Source organism: Ochotona curzoniae, unplaced genomic scaffold, assembly GCF_017591425.1.
Source record: "Ochotona curzoniae isolate NIBS_2020 unplaced genomic scaffold, NIBS_Ocur_1.0 contig_1482, whole genome shotgun sequence".
Taxonomy (NCBI): Eukaryota; Metazoa; Chordata; class Mammalia; order Lagomorpha; family Ochotonidae; genus Ochotona; species Ochotona curzoniae.
Window position 1 is genome coordinate 4,461,463 of NW_024465100.1, and position 12,469 is coordinate 4,473,931.

The 12,469-nt window shown below is 36.6% G+C and overlaps 1 protein-coding gene across 1 annotated transcript; it reads right to left on the minus strand.

Annotated features, from left to right (window-relative positions):
- Positions 1–4,356: 4,356 nt before the first annotated feature.
- On the minus strand, positions 4,357–12,269 carry RERGL (RERG like). Its single transcript, XM_040968295.1, has 5 exons — positions 12,218–12,269; positions 11,577–11,633; positions 9,192–9,265; positions 7,702–7,850; positions 4,357–4,639 (listed from the first exon to the last, which is right to left on the minus strand). Exons 1-5 carry the CDS (start codon positions 12,267–12,269, stop codon positions 4,357–4,359), a joined length of 615 nt encoding a protein of 204 aa, XP_040824229.1.
- Positions 12,270–12,469: the final 200 nt, after the last annotated feature.

The following is a 12,469-nucleotide window of genomic DNA, read 5'->3' on the forward strand; positions in this document are numbered from 1 at the left end:
AAATAGGGTACACCTCCCTGATCCTTGTCTTCCTCACTCTCTCATTCACAAAAAGGGGAACAGTGTGACTGCAAAATTTTCCAACTAGAAATCTGATTGCTCTTCCATGTCTGAGCATAATGTCTAGGCATCAACAGAACCGTTTTTGTTTAGCTGTGTTTATTGAATTGTAAGCTAGTTTTCAACTTAGCAGCCCTCTCATTAGTGGGAGAAAAGACATTTTATGGAAGAAAAAATTCTTTTCTTGCTGAAGGTGGTGCCATATATGAATAACCCTAAGCCATGATCCTGAGTTTCCACGCCCCCAATATAATATCTGCTTTATCCATAGGGAGTTGGCTATTTGGGGCTACAGTTTACCATAAACACTTCTCTTATTCCTCTAGGTGTGGGAGTTTGGGATGTTGGAGATGGGTCACTGTGACAAGAGGAGGGGGTTGTGGCTATTTCAGGAAGCTGTTCCCTAGAGAGGAGGTACAGATGGCTATTTTCTGGGTTTGCAAAGCTTGTATGCAAGCATAGCTGGAGTAAAATAATATATCGTAACTGCCTATCCACAGATGAACTGTGCATTTTTAATCTGAAAAATAGAACACTTTTTAGCCATGTTTTATTTTTCCTTTCAGTTCTTGCTATATTTAGTGAAAAATACTAGATTTATGTCACATGGCTTTTTAGTTATATGAACATAAATTGCTGTGATGGATTTTTAAATATGAGGCTGTTGCTGTGGCTCAACAGGTCAATCCTCCATGCTATGGCACCAGCATGCCATATGGCTATTTCTTCTTTGACCTCTTTGCTTCCAAGCTAGCTTCCTACCTGTGGCCTGGGAAGGCAGCAGAGGATGGTCCAAGTCCCCAGGACTCTATTTGTTCTTTTCTACCTGAAATGGCTACAGCAATCAGACAAGAATAAGTTGTTGGAATCTAGTCAAAGTTGCCAACAAGACTCTCATGATAGTGGAGCGCTACACCAGAGGGAAGCTCCTGCACGATGGACAGGGCCAAGTTTCTGGTCACTCAGGAACTGACCATGACCCAGTTCTTCAGCATTGTGCAGAGCCACATGGAATGGAGGGCCACTGAATCCTTTTACCTTCTGGTGGACAACAGGAGCCTGGTCAGCATGAGCATGACCATGGCAGAAATCTACAGGACTATATGGACAAGACTGGCTTTGTCTACCTGACCCTACGCCTCCCAGGACCTGCTTGGCTGCTTAAAGTCGGCCGTCCCCAGCAGTGGGAGCAACCTGCCACTGACATTACTACTTTTCAAAATAGTAATGCTATGTCCACGTATAAAAGGAAAGAAAAATAATCTACTTGGTAGTTTATATATTTGAAATGGCGATGAAAACTCCCTTTTCCTGTGAAATAATATCTTATCACTATAGAGCATATTTCAAATTTATAGTATATCCTTTTTCTTTGAGAATTTAAAATACTTTAAATAATTTGGGCTTTGCCTGATTCCCAAGAATTGTGGAGTATGACTGATAACTGCCTTTAGATTCCCTAATAGCTAAATTACAATTATTATGCAAAGCCCTACAATAGACAGTTATATGGATTGTTAAATGACTTTGCCTTTTTTGCAAACTATAATCATTTTCCTTTATTAGCTGAAGGATTTTATAATTTAAGGAAGATGAGAAACCTATAAGTCACGCTTTCAAATAAGGAACATGGATATTGCAAACATTAAATTTCCCCATAAAAATGTTAAGGCATCATTAAACTGGGTTCAGATTAATACAATTCAGTCAACTCTAGATAGATATCACCCATAATAAGCTGAAACAATACCTAGTGATCTAAGATGTAAAATATTTTACTACAGCCAATTTATAAACCTATAAAACATACAGGTATCATTCAACCTCTTTATTAATAGTGCATGCCTTGTATTAAATCAAAACCATTTTAAAGGCCCCTCCCCTTTGGCATTCCCTTCCTGAATGCTTGGCCGTCATTATGTGTTATCTCACTGAAGCTCATCCGAAGTGAATGACAGCATCTTTTTCACTAGAAGCAGCATAGGTAATTCCAGCAATTCCCAGCCTGGAGATACAGTTTAACTATCTTGGAGATTTATAGACACACTTACAATCCTCAGCCTACAATATTCTACGGCCTAACGTTGATGTATTTGTTTCTGTTCAGTAGATGTGTTTTTTTTTTTTTCTCCCTTTGGAAGAAGGAAATTTACTATTTTTAAAGTTTTGAAAGTTGCTTTCCAGGGCCCGGCGCGGTGGCGCAAGTGGTTAAACGTCCTCGCCTTGCACGCCCGGGATCCCATATGGGCGCCGGTTCTAATCCCGGCAGCCCCGCTTCCCTTCCAGCTCCCTGCCTGTGGCCTGGGAAAGCAGTCGAGGACGGCCCAAAGCTTTGGGAACCTGCACCCGCGTGGGAGACCCGGAAGAGGCTCCTGGCTTCGGATCGGCATAGTATCGGCCCGTTGCGCTCACTTGGGGAGTGAATCATCGGACGGAAGATCTTCCTCTCTGTCTCTCCTCTCTGTATATCTGCCTTTCCAATAAAAAAATAATAAAAATAAATCTTTAAAAAAAAAAAAAAAAAAAGAAAGTTGCTTTCCAAATAAATTATATTCAGAAGGAAACACATGGAGTAAGTTCATGTTCTAGGAATTCCTGAATCTGATTGGAGAATTGCCTTTTTCACACTCTTTTCCTAGTAGGAATGTCAAATATTTTTGCATAGGCTGTTTCCACAGATTCAACCTGTCAGTATCCAAGACGGAGGGCTACTCTGGACATGGCACTGTTTTCAAACAAGTGAATAAAATTCAAGGGACACGGTGGTAGTGTTTCTCTGAAAGGCAAGTGAATAATTTAAGAAACATTCTGAAAAGATCTTGGGAAAAGAATATCACAAAAATCATGTATAATTTCAGAAATGTTTTTTGTAGCTAAACAAGTGTTCAGTTCCGTTTCTCACAAAACTCCTGCAGCAGCTTTGTGAAGGCAGCAGACTCTGTTGAGCCTGGGTTCTGTCAGCTTCAGGGAGCGCAAGGGGCACAGGTGCATCCACGCGAGACCAGCGTTCATCTGCTGTGGGCTCGGGGCCACAGTCAGTGAAAAGCTTCCTGGAGTTGACTGCGTCCTCAGCAGTACATCCCTTACTGGCTCAGCAACGGGATTACCGCCCAAATTTTCCCAGAAACAGTCAGATGGCTATAGACCCAATCCTCCGAATTAATTCTAGCCACCCCCTCAACCTATATGAACATTCGTAAGTTATTGTGTATCTTTCCACTACTTTACTGTATGGTACCTGAAGGTCAGATCCCTAGGGAACAGAAAACTCCGCAGACTAAGGGTCAGCCCTAAAAAGTTGAATCGTATACCACGAGACCCCATGTCGGAAAACTCGTTCCTATCCAGCCCAATGCTACACCATTCTTCACTCTCCAGAAACTCAATCTTTTTCTACCCTCGTTCTGAGAGTCTCACCAACACATGTTAATCAAGCGTGTATAGCACCACTTGAAAACCCAGTTCAGCTTGTCTAAATATTAATTACTTAAAGACATTACATGGACAAATTCATTAAGGACACGAGTAGTTCATTGCGGTTAAACAGTTAAGACAGGCAGTTGATTTTAAAGGGAACTGGTACATATCTAATCAGTCCAAACAATTTCCTTTCAGAGCAAAACGTCAGAGATTTACCAATTGGTTTTTACTTTTTTACCTTTTCGTTGACGCATGGGTTTCTAAATGAGCTAAAATACACTGATTTGCTGATCAGAAAATGATTGTGATGATATCATAAAGTGAGATTTTTTCCATCATTAGACCTACTATAGCATATGTACAGCTGTGCAAGAACTTTAACTTCATGAGTCAGGTTATATCATAAAGTATATGTAATATCACTTAACTCACTGGATTACTGTAAAGAAATTTGACACTTTAATGAATTTTATTGACTAAATTGGGAATATTCACAGCTATAATTCAAGCCCAGCAAAGCATCAAGCCCTTAGAATATCTTGGCATATGAATACAACTAAGACATATAATGAGTATACTATAGAATGATAGTTAAATTACACATGCAGAATTTATCTGGAGAAGTAATTTGGATAAAATCCATCAAATGATTAGACTGAGTGTTATTTTGTGCAGTAAATTAAAGGTTCTGTGTGAAGAAGAGTGAACCGGATACAAAGAACAAAAAGAGAAATGCAGATAAAGTAACCCCAAAAAAGCTAAACTGCATGTTCCAAATGTTCAATCGTGCCACATCGCTAAGAGAATTTCTTAAAACATACCATGCTAATGTTTGAAACTCACTGATCTAACAAATCCCCTCAAAGCACATGTCTACTAAACAGATTTCCTTCTTTTTCCAAATACATTATTGATCAATTTGGCCATTGACTTAGATCCACTGGGTCTTCTCTTTTCTTTGAGTTTGAAGCTTGTCAAGACGTCCTTGATAATTCGTAGAAACATCATGTCTACCTCCAGAGACTGCTCTGCGGCCGACAGTTCACAGAACTGGCATCGGTTATCCAGTGCCAACTTGTGCCCTTCGTCCCAGCCAACTTCCCGCACGTGGCCCAGATCTTGCTTGTTGCCAACCAAAAGCACTGCAGACTCCACAGCTCTGAAATACAGACACAATTTTGGGCAACGCTGTTTTAGCAATTTCTTTTTGCAGGTAGGTTTATATCCAAAGATTTACGAAATTTAAAATGTTGAATGTCTATATGCATTAATCGTGGTCTCGTGTGTGTGCCCAGTTGTATATATCTCCAAGTAACAATAACGATATTTTAGGGGGGGACAGCATTGTGTCATTGTAGGCTAAACCATTGCTTGTGACACTCACATCTCAGACAGGTGCTGGTTTGAGTCCCTTGTTGCTGCATTTCAAGCCAGCTCCCTGCCGATGCATTTGGGAAAACAATTGAAGACGGCCCAAGTTCTTGGGCCTCTGAATCCATGTTTGAGATTGAAATGAAGCTCATGTTACTTGGCATATACTTGGCTGAGCCATGCCTAACAAATGAATAAATAACTCTTTAAAAAGCTAATTTTAAATACCGTAGGATAAGTAACACAATTCTTAAAGCACAGGATTCAAAGTAGCAGATTTATTCTAGAATGTTTTTCCTTCTAGATTTTTTACTTTTATTTTTTCTTCTTTATTTCAACTTTATATTTTGATTGTTTTTTAATATATGGAAAACAATGAAAAGTCCTCAACATCCAGATTTTAGTAAATATTAAATAAACTGATGTGTATAAAATTACTTAATATATTCCCAAGCTATAAAAGGTGTTTATTAATTATTGTTTTCATTTTTCTTATTAATTTCAAGGGAAAGGCTAATAAATTTATATTAACTATATAAATTTACATGTGATATTTATAATAATATAATGATATGTATAATACATTTATATTAACTTAAACATTCTCACTAGTACATTGAGACATAATTTCTTAGGAAAAATACTATTCAATACTCATTGCTATTTTTTCTTCATTAATATTGCATACTGTGGAAAAATATGTCTCATGACCATATAAAACATTCCTGCTTTGAAAATATTTCTTTACAACATAAAAACATTTTCTGTAAATATCAATATTTTCTCTCTCTGGTTTTACCTAAACCACAAAAATAGTGTTTGGTGTGAGGAATATAAAGACATTAGCCATGGCACTGACTCAAAAACTTCTTATTTTATTCTCAATTCAGCTCCCCACTGATGTGCCTGGGCAAGCAGCGGAGGATGCCCTAAAACCGTGGGCCTGCGGATGGACATGGGAGACTGGGAAGAAGATCTTAGATTCTGTATGACACAGTTCTGGACTATTGTCAATATTTTAGAATGGACCAACAGATGGAAGATTTCTCTTCTGCGCTCTCCGTACCTGTGCCTTTCAAATAAAGAAAATCTTTACAAAAATGACATGAAACTCTATCAAGCTATCTATGATCAGAAGATGTGGATAAATGCAGTTTTCAACTCTTAGAGTCTTCAGATTCCATTCCAAGGTGATTTCTTCCACCAACGATGCTTGTACAATACAAGCAGCAAGACAAAAATCAGTGTAGCGGAAGCTTGGCAGTGTTACTAGTACCCCTTGCAGTCTACTCACGAAATTACTGTTTAAGATGAAGGAAAAAATTGCATTTACCAGATATAATTTTATAAAATAGTGTAATATTATGTTCTTCTATTCTGTTCCCATATGGAGAACTGGGAGTAATTTACAAATTACTTTTTCAATAAATTCAGAAGTTTGCTTGAAAGATTAAATTTAATATTTGGGTGGTTTTCAATTGTTCTTGAGTTATTTTTGATTAAGAAGACTATCTCAAGACTTTTTTTGTGTGCTATTGACTGTCAAAGTGTTTAAGTATATAAAATTTAGCAATTTACTGTCAAAGTGTTTAAATATATGAAATTTAGCAATTGGAGCAATTCAGTTTTTTAAAAATCAGTCATATCAGAGGAAACAAAAGCATGTGGTAATGTAATCAAACCATTCTCCCCTATCATGCTGCTATCAGTTATACAATCAAAGAATTAGCTCTAGGGATTAAAATGATCTACTTAAGGTAAATCCAATGTAAATAAGAATATATTGTAAGCAGTTCTGCCCCAAGGAAATGTCATAAGTGAAACATTATATCACAGGTTCTTGTTTGTGGACACTGAATAAAAAGATTTGCTTATATTCAAAGGGAGATTTACTGGGAAAACAAAAGTCAGAGGGATCTCTTCCATCCGCTGGTTTTAGGAACTGGCAACCCATGTGGGATCCTGTCGCTGCAGGCTGAAGAGTCGATGACTCTGCTACAGCTCCGGCCTCATTAGTAGATACTTAAAATAAAGGTAAAAGCCATATATCCCAATCTTCCATTGGAATACTGTGTAATACTGTGCACTTTTATACACTAGGTTGGATAGTTGGGTTTTTTTTATCCAAAGGCAAAACTGGTTAAAAGCACAATTCTTTTCATCAGATATTGAACACAAATAAATATCTTCAATGGAAAAGGCTAAAATAATTAAAGATGTGGAGAACTGATTTAGACGCTTACATATTTATACATTAATGCAACAATAATGGAAGGCACTTTTATGTCTTCCTGCACAGTTCCTTGCGTCAAGATAATTTACAATGAAGAATTGTTGACCAGCTAGCTCTTTGCTTTAAGAGGTGAGATGGAGGGAAATGTATTCTCATACTTAGAATTTGTAAACAGTTTGATTATTCAGTCTATTTTGCTTTGAAGGATTGAACAACCCAATGCCCACGAACTGGATTTCACAGGATGCCAAATGTAATATATCTGGATTTATTTAGTGTCCTTAACATTTCTGTGAGAATGAAAAGGAAAGGTTGAAAAGTGAACTATCCTGTGTACAGAGGACCATTATTTTGCAACTGGATGTCATGTTCACAATAGAAGCTGTCTTGTAAAATAGCCATTTACTCAGGGGAAGTAACTGTTTATGTCAGGCAGGATATAAAGCATTCTCATCTTATTCCTTTTACTACATGTGTAACTCCTGTGGAATAGGAAGGTGAATTGTTCAGGGCTGTTAAATTTCGTAATTGGAAGGCTGTACTAAATTCTTCCTAATGATGCTTATAGCTATAAGATGATTTATTAAAATGAAAGCAAGAGGAATGAAGTCCCGTACCTTTTACAATGGTTAGTCTGGGGCTCCCGAATTCTGTACATCAGGGCTTTGGCAAAAGCAAACGAGGACCTGTCACTGATATCGTAAACAATCACAAACCCATCGGCCCAGTGAAGCTCACTTGTAAGGGAAGAGCTTGCTTTTCTTGGCTGAAATGAGATCAAGTGCAATGAACATGGCGGGTTCCAACACTGGAGTTTCACATTGCAGACAAAGAAGGGAGACTCATTTCACCCGAAACAGACTTCAATAGCCAAAGCCTGAGACTTTTTAAAATGGAATTTCTTTCATCTATTTCACTTTTCTCTAAAGAAAGGTGATCAGTTTTTCAAGTTTAAAAGGAACTGTAATAATGTGATACCTATAGTATTTTACAACTCTTGTTTTTTTTTTCAGAAAATTTGATAAGCTGCAATAACTGCCTTTTGAGTTAATAGTCATATTATTATTGGAAAAAAGATATTTTCAACCCATGTTAGTAATTGAAATATATGTCATTTTTTTTATCCTAAGTTGGCTTTTCTAACTTTTTATTTCAAAATAGTTTCAAATGTACAAAACAAAAACTATGAAGTGATACAAAGGGTCCCCTTCTACTCACAACCAGCTTCCCCCGTCATCAACATCTTAAATTGTTATGATATATTTGCCCAGATCTACAAAACACCCAATTTTCTAGACTGTTAATATCTCATATTACTATAACTGATATAATTAAGCAAACACTCTCAGATTTCCTTACTTTTTAACACAAATTCCCTTTCCCTTCCCACTGTTGGAGTGTTTTAGACTGAGATGTTTGTTTTATTTAGCAGCCGTATAAATGGGAGAACACACCATATCGGCCTGTATCAGGCTAGATTTAGATCATCAAAAAACTAAAAATACTGACAATGTTTGGTTGAACCAATCTAAATTAATATTTCACTTATCTAAAATAATCAGCCCCATGAAATGTTTTGGATAGCTATGCATTTCCTCTCTTGCTTAACTAACCCTAGTTTAATTAGTTTTGTTTGCTGAATGCACAAACAAGTTTATTCTGAAAATTTATCTTTTGTCCTACTAATAATTGGTTAGTTGTGAATGGAATTTAGTGAAAATGTAAAATGACTTGGTAGCCATTAAAATGAAAAATGCCTGATAAATACACTGTGACATGATAGAAATGTTATAAATATTGCTATTTTAAATATATATACATATTTTGATATAAGTTTTAATAATCTACTTTATATATTATTTGTATGCTACTATATATGTATATGCATACATAGAATTTAAGTACATAAATACCTATTTTAACATAAATTTACAGAGAAGACAAAAAATGGAATTTATAACATCAAAAACAATTTCTTAAAAATTACAGTGTTTAAAATTCAGGAAAAAGTCAGTTTTAGCACTGGCAACATTCCATTGACTTTCATCAATCTCTAAAACCTTATTGAAAAACTAAAGTATGCTACATGATGTTTCGTTGTACTCACTTGAGAACAAGGGTCATATATTTCCAAATTAACTTGTTTTCCTTCCAGATACAAATGTTTACTATAAATAGATTCTGCAAAGAAAAAATGTATTAAAAAAGTCAGGGTGAAATATACATCTGATCATAGGATGGCAAATTCAACCGTAGTGCGATAATACAGTAACTTCATTCTGGGTAAACCAAGACATCTGTTTCTTCTAGTGTTTCTGAAATGTTACTTCCACTTGAACTCTGCCACCACTATCTGATTATCTGCAGGACATGATGCCCAGAGACTCCTGTTTTAGTCTGTTACTACGAATGTAACACCCATGTTTCTCTCCATGGAATATTCACTCTCCAACTAGTGATTTCCGCCCAACCAATGGGAGACAATGCTCCAGCATTCTTTCCTTGTCCTCATCATGAATTTTCCTTAATAACTGTATCTTACAGATACGCCGAAGTTCAATAAATGTTTTCAACTTCAATAATTAATTCTGTGATAAGAACAAGACCTCATTTGTCTCATGCTGCATCATAGTCACCCCACTTCCCTAAAATGTTTCCTTCACATCAACTTCTAAGGATCGCATGATTGCATGATCCTGTTTTTATTTTAGGTTGTTCCATTTTAAGCTTTGCTATTCACCTACGTCCAAAGTCTTCCAAAAACCAAACATATATTCCCCTTGTGCATTTATTCTCCAGTACCATTTCTGCTGAGCTTCTGTAGCCCCAAATTTCTTCTTAGACAACTCAGGCCTTGTCTCTGAATTCCAATAGGACATCTCTATTAATGTGCCCAGTAAATATAATAACTTCCATACACCTGGAATTAAGCCCCTGATCTTCCTAAAGATGTGCATTTGTCTCAAGCATTCATTTTCTTTCTGGAAATTATAAAATATCTTCTTTCAAATCTCAAAAGCTGCCAGCAAGGGTAATTCTATCTCAAAGTTTTAACATTGTATTGTTTCCCCGTCTAGTCTTAACTTACATGATAAAGATTTTCACCTTCTTGATCAAAGCTAGTGGATGACATTTTGATTATCTGTCTTTTCAAAATGATTCTGGGTCATGAATTTTAACTGAAGTGCAACAGTTAGAAATATGCAAACATTTAGTTTGTCTATGTAACTGTATTATATAAAGCATTAAGGCGAGATATTTTGTTGTTTCGTTATGCCTTCATATTAAATCAGTAAATGTGTGTGCCATTTAACTTTTTGGTTCTAGAATATTTTCTCATTTCTGTTTTGGGGTTTGTATATTATGTCAACATTAATGAGTGTAGTGTCTTTAGAAATGAAGCACTAAATTTTTCTATTTTTGACATCTTTTTCCTTCTTCTGTTTTTTGAAGGTTTATGTTATTTTTTATTTGAAAGGTGAAATTATACAAAAAAATAGAGAGAGAAAATCTAGGAGCTGCTGGTTCACTATGCAACGGTCACAATAACCGGAGCAGAGCTGATCCCAAGTCAGGTGCCCGGAGCTTCTTCCAGTGCAGGGACTCAAAGACTTGAGCCATCCTCTGCTGTTTTCCCTGGGCATAAACAGAGGACTGGATTGGAAGTGGAGCAGCCAGGAACCAAACTGGTGCCATACAGGATGCAGGCACCTAAGCAGAAGCTTAGCCTTCCGTGCCACAGTACCCTCCACCCCCTAAACATTTTAAGCATTTGGACTGACATGCCTACATGTCATATGAATTGAAACTCTACTCTGGATTTATATAGAAACAAACACAATTAAATTTATTAAAGTTTATATATATATATAATATTATTAATGTTACCTCAGGAATGAATAAATGCCAGAATTTATATTTTGTATTTGCCTTAGAAAAGAAACATATATAAAATCAATCATAAATTTTCTAGATAAGTAATATTTAACAAAGAATTTAAAGATTTATTTTTATTGAGAAGTCAGATATTCAGAGAGGAGGAGGGACAGAGAGGAAGATCTTTCATCCACTGATTCACTCCTCAAGTGGTCACAATGACCAGAGCTGAGCTGGTGCGAAGCCGAGAGCCAGGAGCTTCTGGAGGGTCTCCCAAGCGGATGCAGGGTCCCAAGGCTTTTGGCCATCCTCGACTGCTTTCCCAGGGTACAAGTAGGGAGCTGGATGGGAAGCAGGGTTGCCAGGATTAAAACCAGCGCTCATATTAGATGTCAGCATGTGCAATATGAGGACTTTAGCCACTAGGCTATCATGCTGGGTCCCAAAAATTTCTTTTGCCAATTTTTATTTTTCCTATGCTTTGTGAATTTGTGAATAAATAAATTGCTTAAAAATGTAAAAATGGAATATTCTCTCAAAATATTTCTGTTGTATTCATTGGAGTTGTATTATGATGCTGAGATTTTAAGTTTAAAAAGTTAGAAAAATCACTTACCAAAATTAGAAGCATATTCTCCAATGAATCTCTTAGTAAGAAACCTCACTGTCAGGGCTGCAACAACAACATGGCCAGGATTAGTATCTCTCGTATTTTAGGATACAGACAATTCAGTTATGTGCATCAGGTTGGATTTGGGAGCTCAAAAATTAGTGAACACTCCTGCTGAATAGGAAGCTGTAAAAAGCACTGTCTAAATAACAGCAATGTGTCATAATCAGACCATAATGAGTAGGAATCTAGAGTCATCTTACAGTGCTACACATTTATATCGAAGGTACTGAATTCACGACTGTCAACACATAGGCCAACTTATCTTCTGTAAGAGAGATTTGTTAATATGTTTGAGATATAAGAACTACGTTACAAATTAATATTCTGTGCAGTCGTATTGTTACACATGCCTCAAAAATCTATAAATACACACTTGTTTGACTACAAAATTGAAAACAACTGATATCTCTGCACCCACAATTTTGCATCTATACACACCTGTATAAAGCTGTGTGTGTGCATATGTGTTTGGGAATACAGGTACACACACATGTATATGTACATATAAGGCTAATCTTTACCATGTCAACATGTTTCCTGCTTCTCGGACTCAACACCATGTTGTAACAAGCATCACCACTCACCGGATTTGCCTGTCCCTTCACCGCCCAAGATTGCAAGTTTCACATCATTCATCTTGATTTCTGCCTTTTTCTCGGTCTGGCTTGTCTTCTGAAACTGTGCTGACAGAAGCCAAACGTTGGTTTCTGACTTGCTTTTTATTGTTGCTGTCATTCCTGTAACACAAACTCCGCCCCCATGTTTCTAACGTCTATTAATAACTAGAAAATGTTTTTCCTGTGGTAGTTTTCAACATATTCCAGTTAGAAAAGTTA